The sequence below is a fragment of the Agelaius tricolor genome, unplaced genomic scaffold, assembly GCF_023055355.1.
Source record: "Agelaius tricolor isolate 1412-34295 unplaced genomic scaffold, bAgeTri1.0.p SCAF_6, whole genome shotgun sequence".
Taxonomy (NCBI): Eukaryota; Metazoa; Chordata; class Aves; order Passeriformes; family Icteridae; genus Agelaius; species Agelaius tricolor.
The window spans coordinates 52,547,597-52,569,772 of NW_027269266.1; the positions used below are offsets into that span (position 1 = coordinate 52,547,597).

General features: G+C 36.1%; 1 protein-coding gene across 1 annotated transcript in view; it reads right to left on the bottom strand.

Moving 5' to 3' along the window:
• The window catches only part of POU6F2 (POU class 6 homeobox 2), a 312,837-nt gene that overhangs the window by 235,778 nt on the left and 54,883 nt on the right, over positions 1 to 22,176 (bottom strand). Inside the window, exon 2 of the mRNA XM_071429815.1 lies at positions 16,079 to 16,250. Within this exon, the coding sequence (XP_071285916.1) occupies positions 16,079 to 16,250 (172 nt within the window). The remainder of the gene's footprint in view (positions 1 to 16,078; positions 16,251 to 22,176) is intronic.

Consider the following 22,176-nt stretch of genomic DNA (forward strand, 5'->3'; position numbering starts at 1 on the left):
TGGTTCATGCAAACCAGCATGCTTCTTGTGGTCAAAATATGCAACATTGGCAGCAGCTAAGATACGTCTCAGAAGTCTCCTCTTTGTACAGTAGCATTCCAGTAAAAAATTACAAAAATTATTAGTAAATGACCATTGATTGTTTTAGAGTATTACATTTATAAGTTCAATCAGAATCCACTGTCATTTGTCACTTCTCATTCAACAAGCAGATTTGGCTCTTATCTCAATTTACATGACATTTATCTCTAAGAAAAGGCAGGACTGTCTGAAAAAATTCGAAAATTATTAGAGAGCCAATATCACAGCATGTGAATAAGAAAGACTACTGCACATGTTTCCAGGTGTTGCAACAGATTTCCCCATATATTCTGTGTGTTTTATGACATACCAAGTAGTTCAACCAATTTGTCTTTCTGGACAATTGACAAATAGCCAGTGTTGGCTGTTTCTGCCTTTACCCACAATTAGTTTTGCAATTAAAGGAATAAAACAGACCAATACTAAAATCTCCTCCTCCCTACATCTGACTTGAGAAATACCTACATTAAAAGAGTCACAAATTCCATTATCCCATTATTTTATACCAGGACCTGAGCTTCACTGCAGATGAGAGACAGCAAGTCTCTAGGCTATCATGTTTCCCTCTAATTCATGTTGTAACAAAAAAGAGTATTCAAAAACAGTTAGAGAAACAGTTATAACCATGTTAAATAACTTTGTTTTGTCTGACCAATTCCAGCCTCATAAGCCTTTACTTCCTATAGACTGACTTTTTTTAAGTTCTACCTGGTGTTCCTTGTTTTTATTGAATTTTAATTGACTTTGTTTTAACATATTCTGAAACATTTAAGGGGGTAGGATGCTCTCTGAAGTCATTTCTGTATTAGATTACACACTTCAAATCTGTAGGCTCTATCATATTGAACATACTCAGCATAGACTGGTCCCCACCAAAAAAGCGCTTTTCCAGTCTTCTAGAAATTGTGATATTACTTCCTTCAAGAGTTTAGCAAAAATGCAATATTATTAAGTAAATGCAATATTATTAATTCCAGCATTCATTGAAGTTATTCACAATTTGCATTTGCCTAATGACTAATATCAGCATTTTTTCTACATTCAGAGGTGTTAAGCTTCCTCAGGGAAATGGACCAGTTCAGTACCTGCGTTTTTCAGGATTTTAGGGCTTAAATTCTGGTGTCAGAGCCTGGCTTTTAACAACCAAAGGATGCAATGGCACGAGGATTTGCAAAAATAACTCCTGTTGCCTTTTTAGCTTACTGCTGTGTGTTACTGCCTCTGAGAGAAGAGCTGATGAAAATCTTTTTGGGGGAGAGCGAGATACACTTACATATGGTAATGCTTTTTAAAAATGAAAAAAAAATTATTTCATAGCTATAGGTTTTATTATTTATTTAGTATCTCATCCAATAATTATCCTAGCCCTGAACAACAGCTCCACTTCAAAAGAAAACCCACAAAAGCATTCAGAAAACCAGTAAGTGCAACATTTTGTGCTTGTGCTTGTCAGGGACTGATATCTTGTTTTATCCAGTGTTTGTTTAACAGAATCTTATCAATGATTTAATGAGTTGTTTGTTAGGTAGGAATTTTCTAAGAGGGAATGCCACAGTCAAAGACACAATTTAAAAGAAAAACTGTTGAATGGTAACACAAAAAGGTTGAATAGTATCTTCAGAAACACAATTATACATGCTTGTTCACTTCCACTTACCCATGAAACAATGCACAGCAAATTCATGTGAGAGTTAACCCCAAAGCATACAGAATTGCTCAGTGACATTGTGCAAAACCCTAAATAGACACTTACGCTTTACATAAGTTATGCTTTATATAAGTGCATGCTCCTCCCAGCCTCTTTGCATGTTAGTGCAAGCTTTGGGGAAGACCTTTCATGCACATTTTCAATGTAGAACTGATGTCAAAATTGCCACTCCAAGTTTTTCTGTTTGTCTTTGAAATCAACAAACCTTCTGTTTGTAATACTTGTGCTTTAGAAACAGCATAGGCATGCACAGCAACTGCAGTCCTGCTTTTCACAACTTTACAGGTAAACTTTTTATCACAATGACGCTTTCTCTAGAGCACCAGGCAATTCTTGCCAGAACTTAGCTCTTGCCAGAGCTTAAATAGTGGTACAGAAAGCAGTCAGGTGCACAGCACAGAGAAAATCAATACATTAACTTTAGCAGAAGCTACTACCTATCCTGGTTACTTACAGGAGGATAGGTAGAAAGATAAAACACATCCATAATGCCTTAAATATAGTGGCTCTTCTATCTTCATTGATGGGTATTCATTTTCATTTCCTGGATCCTACTGTGAATGCTTCCAGTAGGCTGCACAATAGCTACAGTTTAAATATTTCTTAAACAGAGTTTTTGCTCGGTGTGGGGACACTTGGCTTATTTTCTGGCACTGAGCACCTGCATTAGCTTCCCTGAATGTATCCCTACACCTTCCACAGTTTTGGATCTAAGAGCAGATGGAAAACAATTTACAGACCTTTAACATCACTTGTTATTAGTGTCTCTCTTCTGCACACTCATGCTTGAGAATTGGACTGCCAGGGGACCATCCCCAGGCACAGGGAAGAAAGTCTCCTAGAGCACCTAGGAAGGGACTGAGTCAGAAAGATAGACAAGCAAGCTAGGACAGATTCAAGCATATCTGAATTTCTATTTGCAGTCGCTCTTTTCTCTCCTCCTCATGTACTACAGCTTTTCAGGATTTGACCTTCAGTGAATATAAATACTGGAGAACAACTTCACTAAGATAGTGATGCACACACATAGCAACCACAGTTGATATAAGCCCATATGCTACTGTGGAAAAAGACGATAATGAAACAGCTCTGAGCGGGTCCACAGACATGATAAAAACTTACCAAATAAATTTTTTCCTATTAGAAACCAAATTCTATTCAGAATACAAGTGTGACCACTTGCTCTCTCTGGTGGAACTATGGATCTTGCACAACTACATTCATGCTGGCTTTTGGTCATATTTGCCCTTCAGGCTTAGTCACTCTTTAATATTTTGAGAATTAATCTCCTTGTCTGCCTGCACAGTTTCAGAGGATGTTGGTTTTCCACTGGAAAGTGTGGAGCAGACCAAAATGTGGATACGCAGAGAATCACACTGATGTGGAACCAGCCAGAAGTTCTCCTCCAGAATAATTCAGCAGAAAGAATACAAACTTCTGAATATAGATAGGCCTTATGAATAAAGCAGGAATGTATTTCAGTGAGAGTAAAAAATGTTTTTTACTCTGGGCATAACAGTCAGTTTAAACATCCACAGCTGTTTAAATGCACCTTATAATTTCCCTAGAAATACTGCACACTACATTGATATATACATGAAGGCATTTACATGTGTAGAAGAGCAAACTCCTTTGAGAAGTCACTCTCCATTGCAGCATAAATACCATACCACTGAGTTGGAAGTTGTTAGTGTTTCTTACCAGTAGGTCAGTCAGCAATTCCATCTGTCTTTTTGACAATTTGTTCACAGCTTCCTAATTCCCTTGAGGTTTCTTGTCCAGTGAAAACCCCTTAGAATGCACCGTGAGTGCAGGTTTACTTTTTTTTTTCTGTGTTGTGCAAAGGCAAGCTACAGAGCAGAGGTTTGTTTTTTTTTTTTTCCACAAGGCCAAATGCACATTCCTTCACAGTTCCTTCCTAGCACGGCTGATAAATTCCTGATTCAAGACTGAGAGCAGCTCCAGCCAAGTCCCTCAGCTGTGGCTCCATTTTAAAAGGGGTTAAGCTGTCTTATATCCTATTGGTTTCAATGGGAGACAGAGAGGGCTGGCTCCTCTATGTTACATGGTCCATGTATGGTTTGTATATTGGAGCCAGTTTCATGTACAAGATACACTGACAGCACTATCCGATCTTTTCATTTTCAGTGCCTAAATCAAAGAATTCAGAATTGAGGAAAACCGTTTTACTCCACCCTCCATTTCTGTACCTGGCCAGATCCTTCCATTCTTTGTTAGCAAAAAGAAGTGTATAACACCAAGAGGAAAAGTACTGAGATCCAGGTGTTAAAATTATTCCCTTTATATTGATATGCTGAATTCAGCATCCTCAATCTTTATCCAAATAAAAATTCCAAGAATTAAATGACCAGTGAGTGAAATCTTGATGAGTATGAGTAGGCCAATGTTTTACCCCCAGAGCTCCTGAACATTCTACTCTCAAAGAGGAAAGGGGAGGTGAATGCATTTGAAGGTATATTAAAATAATGCCATTTAGAATAGATCCATCTTGAAAATATTTGCTTAATAATAGAGCGTGTGTTGTTTTAAGCAAACCTACTTTTTTGCTTTAAAAATATTTTTAATACTTCAACAGCATCTTACTAAATAAACTGACAAAACATCTCAGAACCTAACATAAACGTGCAATTTTAATGCCTTCTAATCACACAAATCAGCACAAGATTTTTGTACTTGTACATGACCTTCTTCAAATTATCCCTCCATTTTGGCTGAATGAGAATGAGCATGGGCTATTTGATAAAAAACACTAAGTGTGTGAAATGAGGGGCCCTCATCGTTTCTGCCAGACTCCTCTTGACAGAATGATGATAGAAGCATCACATCCCTGGGAGAGTAAATGCAAACTGACAGGAGATGAGCCTTTAGATGTTGAATATAATCTTGAATTGTGCTTGAAGTGTCTTATTATCTTGTCTTTTGATGTCTGAAGGGGTGGCTCATTGTTAGAAAAAGGAAAGCCCTTGCACATCTTTGCCATCTTTAAAAATTGTTTGGCCTTTAACAACTGCTTTTCCAACTAATGTCCATTTCTCCTGACAATAAATATGGCAGGTCGTCAGTAAGTGACAAACAATTTACTTTACATGCCAAGCTTTTATGTCTTTTGAGAGCTCATGTGGAAGCATATTTTAAAAAGCCAGGAAATTAGCACCATTACAAATGTTAAAATGGCTGCATGTGCATAGTGTGCTGCATGGTTATTCATTACTGCTATGTTTCTGTTTTAAAGTCCTGTCTTTCCTGTAATCAGACTGCTGTTAAAGTTCTTTATTTATCATTGACTAAAAATAGTCAATGAAAAATAAAGAGCAAGAGGCAATTTTCTTCTGCTCTAAAAAAAGAAGTATTATAGATAAAGTACATGGGTAATGCATAAAATCATATTTATTAATCATAACAAATCAATATTAGTAGCAGTATGGCACAGTTTACCTGTATTGCAGATCCTCACAATCACATCACTGTTTTTCCACCTTCAAGCAGCTTGACTTTTTTCCGTTTTTTTTTCCAACTTAAAAGTTTAATGACGAATCAGATCAATATGATTCCTTAGCAACTAAATCACAGGCACACTAGTTTTTCCTGTCACAGCACCAGTTTTGTGAAAGCAGTCAAGTTCTTTTTTCAGGCCTCCGTCACTCTGAGAATCCATAAGAATTCTCAAATGGATCATAAACTGTTACAGGGTTCAGGTTATTGTATCATTATAAAAATGTATTGATATAGTACAGATGACAAGACATGCAGCTCTTGTGCGAGTCTATTACAACCATCTGAATACCATAAGAAATATCAGATATAAACAAAATAAAACAGTTAGCAGTACACTGTCTTTTAGGGAACCCTTTTTTTTTTTTGACTGTTTTAAGCTGGTTTGAAATACCACAGTTGTATGAACCCACAGAAAAGAATACAAAATCAGAAGAATGTTTTATTAAAAATAAATAACCAAAAATATGACCAGACCCTAGAAATACTTTTTTATTTTTGCAAGAACGGGCCTGATTTTTCTCCTTATAATGAATGTTTCACGCCTGAGTTTTCAGGTAGAGTATAAAGTAAAACCCTCCTTCATCTCCCTTCCAGTAGAGCCCCAGACAGCCCAACTACCACAGCTGGGAGAATGCACCCTGTATTCTAGCACATCAGCCTTTATACCAGTCAAGGTCTGCTGACACAAGCAAGCCTGAAATTTTTAAAGTGCTATTCAAAATACACCAGCATCATTTTACACAAATGAGACAATGGCAATAGGAGAAAGGCTTGACCCCCAAACTCAATCCCTTTGAAGTCCACAGTCACAAGCCAGAGTCTCGCAAATCCAAAGTTGCTCACTGACTAGCACATCTCATCTGAGCAAACCTTTGCATCATCTGGTCCCTCTTTTATTCATTGCTTCATAAAAGCAAAGTGATGTGGGGGTTGGGGAGAGTGGGAGCAAGCCGGACCAGCTGATTGAAAGATTTTTTTTTCTTGTCAGCAACTGTTATGAGAAGGTTCACTGTGCTATATCCACACAGTTAAAATGAGAAGACTCTGCAAACAATGCATCAAATCCCAGCAAGACAGCCACACAAGAGTTTTCCCTCACACTCTTCATACCAGGAAGAAAAAAATCACATCAACTCAAACAACTTATGCAGATGCTTTTCTTGCCGGATATTGTCACTAAGTTTATTGTGCTCATGACAGTAAAGTATATTCAATTAGTAGCAAAATTTTTTTATATGTTTTCATTTTCTTTTTTCTTTTAGCTATAAATTCCATTTTTCCTTCATCAATATTTGTGACTCGCAGTCCAAATATTTATGACTCCAGCCAAGGAAGTACAAGAAAGGAGGAGAAATATAAATCACAGTTGAGCCCATATATATCTACCTAATTTCCTTCCCCTCCCTTTAATTTCTCCTGATTTCTCTAGTTGTTTTTGTTTTAGAAATAATTACCATTTATGTTCCTTATTTTTTTTTTATTTATGATAACCCTTTCTACTTAACAACTTTCCCACTTTAATGGAAGCTTTACATACATTCCACCACTGACCTTCCCATGACAGCAGAGGTGGAGTTGCAGAGCCTTAGCAATACTCATGGATACACCTGCACAGCAAAGCAGAAACCTAAAGTAACCCCAGGACTGGTTCCATAATTCATCATTTGTTAAATATGAATGCAGCATGATTATAGAGTGGTTGCTCCTTCCTGTCAGTATGTTTTCTTGGCTGATTTTAGCTCCACAACATAAGAAACCGCTGTAGGGCAGTGATTGAAACAAGTGGAGCGCCCAAACTGGCTTGCAGGTATTGATAGGATGAATATCCTGTTGAAATCTATGGTCTTCTGTGACGGACAGTCACCCAAGACCTGTCAGAATCTGTCCTCATGTTTATTCAAATCACTGAGGAAACAGAACATCTCTACACCATGTGAATAAATCCTAACTGTATGCAAAAGAAAATAAAAAGGCTACTCCATATAGTATTTGCTCAAGAGATTAGACCGAATTCAAATGATTTTTCTTCCTCTCCATTTAACACTGCTCTATCTCAAGAAATAATTACACATGCTTAATAGTACAATATATTAAAGTATGCCTTAAGGTATGTTAATTGAAAAGCTTAATTCTGGCTTCTTGATTAAACAGAGGTTTTTGATCATCCTCTTCAAGGAACAAACTCCTCCAAACAGTAAGCTTCAAACAAATCACGGAAGCCTAAAGATCTTGACAGATGGAAGCAAAATGCGTTTTGCAACTGCCCATGACACAGCTGGATGTGTTTCCAGCTGTGCACACACACCAAGGAGCAGAAGAGAGGGGAACAGCTCCAAGCCTGGCTGTAAGGACGAAGGGAAGACATGAAAGATGGCACTTTTGTTTTTACCAATGTTCTGCTTTACAAGCCTTGGTGTTTGTGGTGAGAATAACAAGCTAGACTGCGTGTCCAATGTACTCTGGGAGAGGACTTCCTTCAAAGTCTTCTGGAAAGCAACTGACTGCTAGTAATTCTATATTCAACAACTTAAACCCAAGATTTCTAAATGTAGGACTATGTCAGATAGGAGACTGAGCTAGAAAATGAAAATGATTTAATAGAATCTCTAATTGTCACCAAACCATACCACCACTATCTGAACTGAAAAGCACAAAGATGTTCCTAAAAGCCAATATTTTAAAAGTCAGTGTTACTGCCCTCCTGTAAACTCCATGCTAGTCTTGAAAGAAGGAATCTAATGATAGACAGCTGTAGAAAATGCTGTTCCTAATGCAAAAATCTTTATTACTTATTTCTGTAACATTCAAATATTCAGTGTAACGTGAAATTGTTTTAGGACTCTGAGTTTTTTTATTGCATTAAAATAATGAATGTCATATTTCAGTCACACTAGCTGTTAATGTATATATATTACATTTGTAATATATATATATATATTACAAATATATATTTAACTTTTGTAATCCATTTCAAGTAGGGTAATTACTCTGTTTTGTGAAATGTAACATTTCCGTAAGAAAACATCAAACTGTCCAGAAACTAAAATGATGATTTACCTTTCTGAAAAAAAGGACATCTGAGAAGAAAAACAAAACTCCCACTTTCCTAATCTTGTATATTTATATATTTCTTTATTTATATATTTCTTTCCTAATATTGTATATTCTTCTTTTTTGCAAATTCTAAAATAAAACCAGAAATCCAAATTTCTTTTAGGCATAGACAAGTAGTAGTCTAGTGTTTAAAAAACTTGCTTTAGAATACAGGGGTGTGCATTGTTCATTGATTTGGTAGATATAGATATCCCTGAAATCTAGAGAACAAACCCAATTTTAATCTCTCTGAAAACAGCACGCTCTACCTAGCCAGACAGGATGAGGTACTATTCTTCTTTAGATTACATCTGCTTTCAAAATAAAAGGGCTTCTGAGAGCATCAAAGCAGTATCACAACATAAAGCAGGACATGTCACAATACAAATCTTTCTTTGTTTCATACTGATATTGATTTTGATTTTTAGATGGTGGAAAAAGAGAAAAGCAAGACTTTGTGGTTTAAAAATACCAAGCTATTTACATGAAAAAATAATATTCCTGATGAAACCTGCAAATTATGACACATTTAATTTTATACTGGTTTTGTCCCTGTTTAGCATTAATTTTCTCATTTCATCATTCAAATGTAGCTGCTACCTCCGAGTTTGTCAGAAATATTTTTGTAACTCACAAAATAATGTTATTTTGTAAGTACTAATGGTAGTACTAGTGGTAGTCATGTGAAAAGTCAGAAAACAAACCATTTGTGGAAGAAACCTTAATATAATGAATATGTGATTAAATCAAAGTATAAAAGTCCAAACAGCTGATGTTCCCATCCTTTGACCATCTCTCTCCCCAAAAAGGGACCATAGATGGTGGATCCAGCAGAAGAAACAGTTTCACAAGGAAAAAGAATTAAAACAAAGAAAAACCTACAAATGACAAGAAAAAAAAAAAACAACTAGGAAGACAACACAAGGAAAACCAAGTGCTACACAGGATATTAAAGAGAAAAATGATCCACAGGAGAATGGCAACTGTTACTATGAGCTTCCTACAGCTACCTCTGCCTTTAGATATTTTTAAAAAATTTATTAACCTGACAGCAGGAAACTTTATACAGATTGCCCTGACAGGGTGCCAGTTTGGTGTAAGCACTTGCTGCCTCTTTGTTTAGCATAAGGAAATCCAGAGAGGTGTTAAGTGGAGCCATGTGTACATTTGGGCAAATCTAACTTTGCTGCCATCTGCCTCACCTGCACATTCCTACGGAGAACTTGATTAATCATGTGAAGTCCAATCGAAACATACCATTATCCTTCCTTTTTACATTTGCTTCCTTTTTAAATGAGCAAGTCTCTGATCTACTATTAATCTCAAAACACAAACTGGCAAGGATCTCAATCAAAGAATCTAACAGTTTTTTCACAAATTACCTGTTTATTGTCTAGTAGCCAGCACGTCCCCTTTGAAACAGCCAGCCATTTATGTTGCTTTTAAACAAGTTTGTTGCTATTTTTATAACTTCAGAGAGAAGAAAGATTAATTAAAATTAACCTTTTGTCATTCGGTCATACCAATTACATACTAGGATTTAATTGTTTTTTCCTTCCCTCTCTAATGTTAGTTGTTCTATGTATAAATACAGAAAATGAGACTTCAAGACTCATTTAAAAACACATAGCGTACACTTTAAAAAAACCCCACTATTAACTTAAACTTACTTGAGTATAAGTTTTTTATTTGTTTTTTATTAAAATGGTCTGTCTTTGTCACAATTCAGGGACAGCTACAAGACTCCTCTTTATTTCCATACAAGCAGGACAATTTATTAGTGGGGCTGCAATACCTGTCCTTCATCAGCCCAATATTGCTTTCATCAAAGGCTAAGTGACTAAAACTCCGGTCCTCCTCAGAGCTGGAACATATGTGCTAGCACCAGTACCACCACAGCCTGAGCTACCTGCAATACCTAAGCACAGCAGGAAAGCTAAGCTGAGGATGGATTTTCTACCTTACCATTCCATCATGCTTTGTGTTTAAATAGTCATAACATCTGTTTTGGTTTTAATGGGCTTTTATTCCTTATTCACAAGTACATGTCCCACTGACAGAGTAAGAATTCTGCCAAGAACTCAGACAAAAGCATTATTCAGAGTAATTCAAGTCCCTGTTTGCAAATATTTATTTAAAAATGTTCATGTAAAATATATCCTTCAGAAATAACAATCAATCACATAGCCAAATCTCTGGGTTCTTCAAAAACTTACTCATTGTTTAAGCAAGACATCAATAAATTTTACAAAATGAATTTATAAGACTGTATGATGACTCAGTCCTGTAAACATGCCACCCATTAATGTTTCTCATTGACACAGTCTTTGTAATTAAATAGGGCTCCTAATCCACAGATTATTTGCTTTAAGGAAAGTATCACACATTCAAGCACTAACAGGATCAGTTCTATGGGATGGATAACTGATAGTGTCTTAGAACAAAGCACCCACAATGTGGAAATTAAGGAATAAAATTATGTGAAGAGACAAGAATCTTTACATGCAGACCAAACATATTTCAGGTGTTATGTCTGAGGCCTCTAAAAGAAGGAAGGAAGATAGGAAGAACCTTCCTATCAGAACAGAAATATTTACTAGCACTTTAAAATGCATCAAGAGCAACAAATACACATTGCCTTCTTCCACTGAAATTACCAAACCTTAGCAAAGTGTTCCTGATGGGCAGAGATCTTATAGGCCTTTAAAATTTGAGGCTATAACCAAACCACTGAGAATCATCCTTAAATAGACTGATGAAAGGAAAGCTCATAGTCTGAAGGCCCCCACAGGCTAGATATACCGTTAAGGATGATAATGTCAGCTTCCTCACAGCAACCTGGCAATGACCTCTGCTCTGACCTGCAGAGACCACTGTCTCAAGAGGTAAAAGACAGTCCTTTATCCTTTGTAACTGAAATTATTCCAGTCCCATAAATTCTAATCAAGTCAACTCCAATTAAAAAAAAATATATATGTAACATATGTTTCTTTAAAGACTAGTACAAGGGAACTACTAGCAAAACATAATCAGCCAGAAACAATTTCTACCTTGTTTCTATGCAGCATATACATGTATGGTTATATAGAAGGATGCACACAGTTCTGAAACACAGGTAACAATGTGGGAAAGGAAAATAAAATACCAAAGCCAATGCAGAGGTTTGAAAATAAAAACTTGTTTATTTAAATGCATACAGATTCATTTAACTCCCATATCCCCACTCCATATTTCAAGCATACACAGCATTATGAAAAGATCAAAAGCCCACTAATGAACCAAAGAAAACCACAGTCATCAGATCCAGCACAAGAAACTTAAGATTTCATTTCACTGGAACAAAACCTTGCCAGCAAAGAAAAAAAAAAAAAATTAGCAGTCAATTTTTTTTTCTGTCCTGCAATAATTAAATAGGAAACACTTCTGCTCCAAAATTAGGGGCTTTGTATTGCCCTCACTATATACTTACAGCTTTATTTATTTTTAGATTCATAGAACTACAGACTGAATCTCAAAGAATAACTTTTTATCCTACAGTAAAATTACCTTAATATGCAAGTCAAGTGCATGCACTCCCAGCTTTCCCCCCCCCCCCCCCCCCCCCATCATCTAATTATGTCACAAATTGCCTTCAATTAAGCATTAATTAAGGACTAGATCTAACTCCAGGAAAGTCAGCCTTAGTCCACAGGGGGTTTTGATGCTTGGATCAGCCACTTCATTCTTGGGATTTTTTTACCCTACTGAGAATTTTATATACAACATACCCTTGGTGTCTATACCAACTTTTGAATCTCAACAATTTATCACACAGCTAAACATGATGGGTGCTTTTTTTCCTTCTAAGATTTATTTTTCAGAGCAATACTTCATAATTTATACTAGAATTGTTTGAAAATACAGTAAAAAATGACAAGTAGGAATAGTTAAGTTAGGATCAAATACCAATATGTTTATTCAAGTGAAACTGCTACTTAACATTAAGAAAAGCTTTCTCTAGGAAGACTGGTGGCATTTGGCCTGGGCTAGTATTTTGAAGGATATTGCAGAGTAAGACAAGTTGATCTGAAAATGACACTGCCAGAAAAGTCAAGAGCCATACTCAGTTTCTATGTTACTTAATTAGATTCTATGGTTAAAATAGGAGCTATTACTTCACAAATATTTTTAAAATAAATAGCTCACCACAATATCTCTTACAAAGCAACTTCACCTCATAGTGGGATTTCTGTAACCAAAACAGTGTAACTGTGTTAACCCACATTTCAAAACTGTATTTTTGAAGTAATGAGTTTCAGGACTAATTCCTTTACCAACATTTTGCACCTAATTTTTGATGACTTTCTCTACTTTTTTCTGGTTTCAGTATCAAAAGTCTTTGGCATGAAGTATGCAAATTCAAAAGAGTCCACTGATATAAAAGCACAAGTAGAGGAATACAGACTCCTGGACTATGGGACAGCATTTTCTTTCAAAGAGAAACAAATTCTAAAAATGAAAAAAAAAAAATCACCACCACCAGGAGAAAACAAGCCAGCAAACAACAGCAACCCCTCTAATCACAGCAACTCCTGTCCTCACCCACAGGGAACAGCTGCAACACAGTGACAAAGTGCATCTACCCAGACACCTGTACACCAATTTCAGGTGGAAGCTATTTCAAGTTGTCAGGAACTTATGCTTAATGCTGGTATTTCTGAGACTTAAAATGCTGCAGCATTCATCCACTTTATTATTGATAGCAAAGCACCCATAAGAGAAACAAAAGTTTAGTGCCTCTCTTAAAAAATAAATACAATTAGTTGTGCTCCTGCCCTTTCCTCACTGGCCGCAGGGACTGTTACTGAAAAGGTACCATTTTGACTGGTAACAAATACCCACTGTTTTTAACAAATGCAGTGAAATACCAGAACAAGAAAAAAATTTGAGAATAAGCAGGTAAATTTTAGGAAAAGGTAAAGGTGAGAAAGGCAGGCCTTTGCAGAAATAAACTTATCCATCAAAAGAAGCTAAGCAGAATGTGTCTGGTAAAAGAAAAGAATGCTCTTCCCAGCTCATCGTTCAAGTCTGTTCATCTATATGAAAATAAGACTCATGAAATATTGCTAACATCAACAAAACACACAAATGCTGGTCATTCATTCCAACTAAACCACTACATGATTTTCACAAATCCTTAAAAAAAATGAAAAGCAGCAGTGTAGAAAAACTTTGTTCTCTAGGGACCTGTCTCCTCTTGACTTTCTAAAATGCTCCTCCCTCACCTGCTTAAGAGATTTGGGGAAAATTTTCACACAACATGTATTAATTGTTATATTTTAAAAAGATATTTATTATCTCTCATTACATGAAAGAAGGTTGAAGGAGAAAGTTGTCATTCTCTATGCCAACACCTGTCAATATGTTTATAATAATTTAACTTCAGACACTGCAAAGAAAAGTACGAAGTATGCATTCCTAACATGCTATTCATAACATTAAACAAAGAAAAAACTATAGGGTGGTGATGTTCCATGTTTATGTATCAGAGCTTTAACACAACTGCAGTTGATAATTTTTAATGTTTACTGCAAATCTATCTTAAGGGATGCACTGTGATATAACATCTAATCATCTTTATTTTACATTGTCTCAATTTGATCCTCAAAGGTATCAAAATTCCCCCACTATCATTTTTTTTTGTTATAAAAGTTACTAAAATTAATTGACAAGGACTGTTGCTAATAGATCTGTAGTATCTGGCATAATTCTAACAAAACCTCAATAAATGGTACATAAGTTCATATCGAAGCAGCTGGACTATTTCACCTACTTTTGTTTACTTGGGAACATCTTTTTAGCAGTATAAGGATCAGACTAGCAAACATCTTACACTCACCAATAGAAAAAGCACAATATACGAATTTTTAGCTTTTTCACTTGTGCTTTTAGTGAGATAAATTATATTTTCAGCCCAGAAAGGAGCAAGATATGGTTACACATCATTTCTATATCACACACGACAACTCTAATGAAAGTGTCTGTGTATATTTCACTACCACTGTAGAACATCCAAATGACAAGGGCTCAAAAAATATCCTGCCTTTTATTAGAATACTTGCCTGATCAAAAAACAAACAGACATTTCACTATCCTGAAATAAAAGCTCATTTTTTGCTTTCTATATGCCTGGCTGTATTTAATAGAGGGAGCCTAAACATTTGAGCAAATAAAACATATAAACACAGCTGAAGATATTTATATTACTCTAGATAGCCTTTTGAATTTTAGACATTATAATTCTTTACTGGATAAAATGGGCTAAAATAATTATTATATGCTTTTTGAACATTCAAACTGCTAATGGAAATTATGTTTTCCATGGAAACAAAGATTACTAAGAGGGTGCTTAAAAATGGATAGGATATTCACTAACAGTCATTACTGCAATCCAGAAATTAAATTTTAGGGGGTGTTTAATTATTATTTTTCCTGCATCTGTAGTGAAGTTATTTATTAAAACATTCTGTGCTGTATGTTTCAGTAATGTGTAAAGAATATTACAATATACAATTGCACGTGTTCTTTTGTTTTTAAAAAATATTGCAGGTCTTATTCTAAGGAAAATACTGAAATCTGAACACTGCTACAGATTTCCTTACAGATTATGAAATCAAAAGTTGAATCTTAGAAAATGGGCTCTCATCCCCTCTCCCTTAGAGCTGCATTCCCTTTAAAAAAGACCTTTTTCCCTTTGACTTCCACCGATAGAATAATAAAAAATGAGTAAGTGCTCCATTTTATTAAGGTTTGTCTCAGGTCACAAATAGAAATAATTAAAAGGGACTTCTTCAGGAGTGTAGTCCTTCTAAACCCCAAATGTCACAATGTACCATACAGTGCTGCTACAGCTCAGACACCTATCAACATCTATCACTCAAGCACGCGCCTCAACAGCTCTGCTCCCTTTTCTGATTAGAGATCAGAGTTGCTTGAGTTGGCTTACAGGGTGTCATCCGTTTGAATGACAGATGTCTGTGTTGGAGTGCCACTCTTTCTGCTTTTGTTTTGATTGTGAAATGTTACACTTATCTGGCACAATTTAGACTATTCCAAAATGAATAAAAAATCAAAAGGTAATCTCTCTATCCACAGGCTTGAGGAGGAATATTTAATTTCTAATTTAAATTCAAAAAACATTAGCTCCACGTGCAATACCCTTGCTAGGCTTTGTTAACTCAATATGAAGTGTTTTCTACAAGAAACTTTCAGTTCTCTTCAGTCAGATTTATTTTTACTGTTAAAAAATTTTAACTTTTCAGTTTAATCAAGCCTCGGAAAAAGCTGGTAGCATGTGCAACACACCAGCACCTACCACAATAATTGTTAAAGTACTCCAAGAAAATTATACACACACACACAGACACAATTTTATGTTAGAGTCCATGTTTCAAAATATTCATAAAACATCTGCCACTTGCACTAAATACGTCCATTGTTAACAAAAGTTTTCAGGACTGATGCTGTCATTCTGGTAACCAGTGGCAATAGGAGCAAAGGACTCTGTGCCTGCATGCTCCAAGCTACTCTTTCCTACTTACAAGAAAATTGAGCAAAAAAAAAAAAAAAAAAAAGAACAGGGGAAGATTGCTCTTCCGGACAACATGGTAGCAGTGAAATGAAATACCTAGGCAGACTTACCGAAGAGCTTGCTGGGAGTGTCCTCGCTGTCATTTGATTCCACAGGCGCAAGCAAGGGCTCATTCAGCTCGTTGTCTGAAGTAGCTGCCTTGTCCTCACCTCTCAACTCTGCATTCATTTCACTCCGCAGTGACAGCAAGGGCTTACTGACTTGTCCAGCTATCATTGGATCCTAGGATGGGGGAAAAAAAGAGTGAGGGGGGAAAAAAAGTGGCAGCTTTGGTGTGCGTATACTCTCTCTTCCACTCCCTCTCTCTCTCTCACACACACACATACACACACACTCTCTCTCTCTCTCTTATCTCTGGCTGCTCCTGCTGTTATTGCTGGCTGCAGTCAAGTGAAGAGCTATTACAGATCCAATGAGTTTTCCATTACTCCCCACCCTATTAAAGCTCAACTAGCATGTGAGAGATTCAGGATGCTTTGGAGAAAAACTTCTATGAAAGCAACATAACCAACACAGCTTTAATTGTGGGATGTGCTTTTTTTTGTGTGTATGTTTTTACACCTCACCCTGACCTTAGCATAGTAAGAGAAGAAATTCCTATATGCTCCGATACCACAGAAGAGGAGCCCCCTGTGAGTGCTCCATAGTGATTTAAAGAGGCATCCTCAGCTGTATAACATTAACAAAATCAAATGCACAGTTTCTAGCATTACAGCATTTCTATGAAAATACACAGCATCAAATAGCCATTTCATTACACACTTTTAAGAGATACAATTTTCTTCTAACTCTTCCTGTCATTGGGATACTATGCTCCAAAAGTCCATAAAGACACAAACACTGATGTTTCTTTTGAAAATAAAAACCACAGAAAACATTTTCTAGAAGATAAAATTAGGGAAGATACTTACACATACAGTTTGCAATTATTCTTGTGTTTGCACCATTATATGCCCCATACAACATTACACATATGTACACATCTAAATTTTTTCTTGATGATCAGAATCTGTTTTATCTTCTGCTCATTGAGGATATTTGGGTGTCAGGCATTATTTCCAAGCACACTCAGTTATTCCGTTTGCAAAATAATAAGTATAATATCATGACAGCACAGAAACCAGAGAAAAAAAAAAACTAAGAAAAAGAGCAAGTGACCTTGTTGATCTCTCTAGCAGCTATTTATTGCAAAGTTCATGCCTAAATGGTTCTTATGCAGAGAACAGGTGACCAGCGAGCAAGTAGGTTGGCTAGCATGTTCCCTCTGTCCCGTCCTCACATTGGTCGATGTTCGCCTGTGGGTTTTTTAATGTATTCATGTCTGAAAAGTGAATTTGATATGACACATGATAATCTATGAAAATGTTAATCAATACAAATAGTTTAAGCTGTCATCAAATGCTCTTCTTTAGTCAATACTCATACTGCCGAAAACAATGTCACTGTCACCAGGGCTCAATTTGCACAGCACTTAAATATTGGACTCTGTGCATCAATGCACTCCTCTTCAAATACTGTAGGTAAACACATTTTCTCCCTATTTAAGGCTGAAGCACTCAGCACGCATTTAGTTGAGCCGAATCCTCCCTTTTGAATACCTTGATAGGTCCACTGGAGGGCAAAATTAATACTTAATTGAATCTCACAGTCATCAAAATAATCAATACTTTTTTATTATTTATTCTTTACAGTCTGTTGACTGTTTCAAACCTCTGAGGGAATGGTGGAAAGGATTCATGGCTTTGAAACACTGTCATTTAACAAGGTAATTTTCAGTGGGGCATTAGGGGTTGTGAAACATATAATAAAACAAAAATGGAGGCTTATAATAGGAAGAAAGAAAAGAATTATATTTCTGCCATCTAACAAAACAGGATAAATAAAAAAAGCAAGTGCAAGCAGGAGAGGGAGAAAGGAGGGGGAGAGGGAAAGAAAGACTGGCTTTTGAAGGGTTTTATCATATCAAGAGCAGAGCTGAGCTTTCATAATGCTGACATTTCTCATTCTGACAATCCTAAACAAGTGGAAAGGATGAGATCGCAGATATCATCTTTCATCACATTCCCCAGCTTAAGAACCAACATGACAGCTTCTCTTCCCTTTACACTGTTAATTACTAAATAAAATACTGCTCTCTGTCAGCATTAGATTATTGCAGATAGCAACCACAAACATTACTCCATTGTTTTGGTTTTGCCTTTTTTTATACCAGTGATACCTACCTTGAACTCTTCAGAAAATAAATTAGGCTTGTGTCTACATATTGTAAATACATGAAACATAATCAATTTAATCAATTTGGTCAATCCATGTTATTGTCAGGCTAAATTGCTGGCAATTTATTAACATTTCATTTACTGTATTAGGCAGCAACAACCTGAACATTTCTTAGATGTTTCTGGAGAGGAAACAAAAACCAACAGATTCCTTTTGCAGACACTGTAAAAAACTCAGAGTTGTTTTGCCTCATACTCATAGTGCACTATGGACAGTCATTTACTGAGGCAAAAAATTTGTTTGCTTTCATATACTAAATAATGTATTTTATCGGGTTTTGCAGCTAAAGGTCATTGTGAACACAAACAGCATTGTTTCAGTCTGTGCTGCTTCTCTCAGTTTCAGCTACTCAAAACTAACATCAAGATTAGTTACTAACATCCCTAACAAATGTGAATCAGGACAAAGTTTGGGGAGGGAACTAATCATGTCCACAGGGAAAAACTCCTGATCTGAGGACTAACAGCAATTTAATGGATTTAACGGAATCTGTGGAATTCTAGATTAAGTCTAAGTTGCCAGATTCTGAAACTGAATGTATGAAAAATGGGAGGAAGAATAATGTGGGAAGTGTGACAGTGCTAGGAGAAACCTCAGCCCTTCGATGACAGTGAATTCACAGCAACTTCAACAGAGCCAGGATTTTATTTGTTATGTATATCAATAATTCGGCCTCATCTGGAGTATTTTGTTCATTTCTGGTTAGCCCATCTAAGAAATATACATCAGAAAAAGGTGCAGTAAAAATGATAAACTGATCGAAAGGACTGGAAGTGCTTACAGAAAAGTGTGACTAAGAATGAGCATGATCAAAGGATACAAGAAAATAAACAGCAGAGAGAAAATGTAGATCAGAAACTATTCACCCTAACTCATCTGAGGAGAAAAGGTGAATCCACTGAAATGGGAAAAAGTCATAAATCTAATAATAATAAATTATATTTTTCCAAACAGTGGGTGGTGGAAAATCTGTTGAACTCATTGCTGCAAGGTATCACTGAGACCTGCACAGCAGTAAACATCAACATAGTCACTCACATGGCTGGGCATACTCTTAGCAGTGAATTTAAAACAGCTTTGCAAACACATAGGCAAGGACTATAAAAAGTGAATTAACATAAACTGCTGCCCCCTCCCTTGGGCAGCACAAGACCTGTAGTTAGCCCCCAGCATAGCTCTCTCTGTCAGGTGGTAAATGAACAACAACTTTCTCTATAAGCAGACAGATTAGATGGTCTCCAAATTTCTAGTCTACAAGAAGACTAAATAAATCATTTAAATGATGACTTAAGGAAAGGTATGTTTCCTTGAAAAACATATTAGAAATTGGACATTTTTAAACTTCAGGTTATGTTCAGGCCTTCAATTGCTTTCTGTGCCTAAAAACATTCTGTTCTGCAGTGAATTATGCATGATTAAAGACTATTGTTTATGCAAACACATAATAAATTGTAATTCTTGTGCACAGCAAGTGGCCTTGTCCGCAAAATCCCTTGGTGATCAAAGGGCTTTTTCCTATATTTCCTAATGGCCTCCCTACAAAAAAATCTGGAGTAGTTGCTATGACAGCTGCAGGTCCATAAACCCTCTCCTCTTCTTTTGCTCGCCTACAAGTCCATCCCAGAGAGGACCCACAACACTGGAGAGGATGAATTGAGGCAAGGAATTGTGTATATATCTTTAGTAGCTAATACTGTCAGGGTCTGTTCTTCTGCACTGGATGTCTGTGGGCTTGACACTCAGCATTTGCTTTTTGGAAGGTGCTATAGGTCAGATTACACTTTGCACTGTAACAAAGGCTCTTCTGTTCACTGACAGCCACACAAAAGTTTCAGCTTTTCATATGCAAAACTGAAAAGTCTAAGAATGCTTAAAACCAGCAAGATGAATTTTGTCAAAAGGGTTTATATGCTTTAAGTAAGAGGCAAAGGCACATAATGCTTCAGAATTTCAGGGTTCAAGTTTAGAGAGAACTAAGGAATCACAATCCTCTTATTCAAAAGATAACTGTATACACCACACATGTAGTGACAAATTATACACACATCTCTTGCAGACACTCATATAACTTGTCATCTATTTCTTGCCCAACCAGCACTAGTACTTCCAGACTTGCCTGTTTCCTATGAGATCTCCCTGACAGCTTTGTGCTGCAAGTGGTCCTCCCTGCTGTGTGTCTCCCTTAAGGGGTGGCTTATACCTGCTGTAATTTAGTTACAATATCTGCTACACCACTTTTCAGCTCTACCACTCCCTGATGGCTTAAACTGGCTGTTGGGCTTAATTTAATAGTAAAAATCCTGTGAATTTGCAAATGCAAATTACTGTTCTGGTAACACACCCTCTTCTAAAAGCTAAAACCTTTACTTTTCTCTTATCTAAAGGACTGTATGAAGTACAGGACAACATTTTATCACTGTGTAAAAGCTTTGCCTTTGCACTTTAAGGGTAAAGGTGCAGTTTCCAAGCAAAACTATTTAATAATCAAAGACAGCTTTTAAAAGAAACTGTATAGAGTTTGTGTCAAACATGCCCTAGGCAGAAGTCTAAAAATGAATTACTTTCTTCCTTAATGTAGGACTTGGGTGATAATAGAGCTTCATAAAGGCTTCATGTACTGATTTAGCCAGTGGTCTAAATTTTGTACTTACTGCACCATAAACATTGTTGCTCTGAATGTAATTACTTTCTAAATTCTAGTTCAGAGAAAAAGTAAGATCCTCTGTTTTCCTTTTTATTTTGCCCTTATTTTGAAGTTAATTTGCCGACTTATTTCCGCCCTACCGTAGAAGTATTAGAAATCAATTTTCTGCTTTTCTTCAAAACATGAAATAAATCCTGCCCAAACCCCCACCCCCAATCATGATATTACACAGACTTCAGTTTGGGACATACACAATGAGTTTGTTTGAGAGCAAACACAAAAATTCTACTAATAAACATAAAATTTATGCTTTATAATTACTTATTATTCCAATGACTGCTCTAAAAATTTATCCAAATTGTAGCTTTTAAATTTTTTTAATCAAGATAGAGCACAATCACAAACTTGGATAAAACTGTTCTAAGATGTACCTTAGCTTAGTTTTTGTGTGAGGAATACATTAACAAGACTTTACTGGAAAAGGATTGGATTTCTTTTTTTTGGTAAATGCCAGTGAAATTTAGGATTACCTCCTCCCTTGGTCTTCTTATGAAGAAGTTTTTTTCCTTCATCTTATTGCTTCTAGAGCTATTAATTTTTTTTCCATAAATAAAGGTCTCTTACAGACAACCGTCTTTGATTCTTTCTTCTTTTAACATTGTTTTATCTGCTGTCACTAATGTGCTGATATTTCCATCCCAATCTATCCACAGACTGGTTTATGCAAACTACTTTGAATCAACCTTTTGTCCCCTGCTAGCCTCTGACCATTTCTACCTGCTGGCTCTTATTTCCCTGGAAAAGTTTCAGGGAAAAAACTCATTTTCTTCACAGCCACCTCTACCACCACCTTTAGATGGATGTTTATGAGCAAAACAAACAAGCTGATACATGATCATTGATCTCTCATCACTACTTTGATCTTGAACCTCTATCTACATATGTATGTTTCTTACCTATATTATTCATATTCAGCTTACTAAAATCTTCTCTCTGTGTTACCTCTCCTTTCTCTTAGAGCAAAAAAACTGATATGTCATCAGCTCATCTCACTCAATATGAATATTGTCCCCCAAAACAGACTCTGGATTTTTTTTCAGCTAGAATTTTATTTATTCCCTTCATTAAATTCTCTGTAGCAGAAAAAGAAAGTTCTTCTTTTCTCCCTTTTCTCAATAGTAGTGTGGCTTTGGACATTTTGTTTTTCCGAAGATATTCATTTTCACA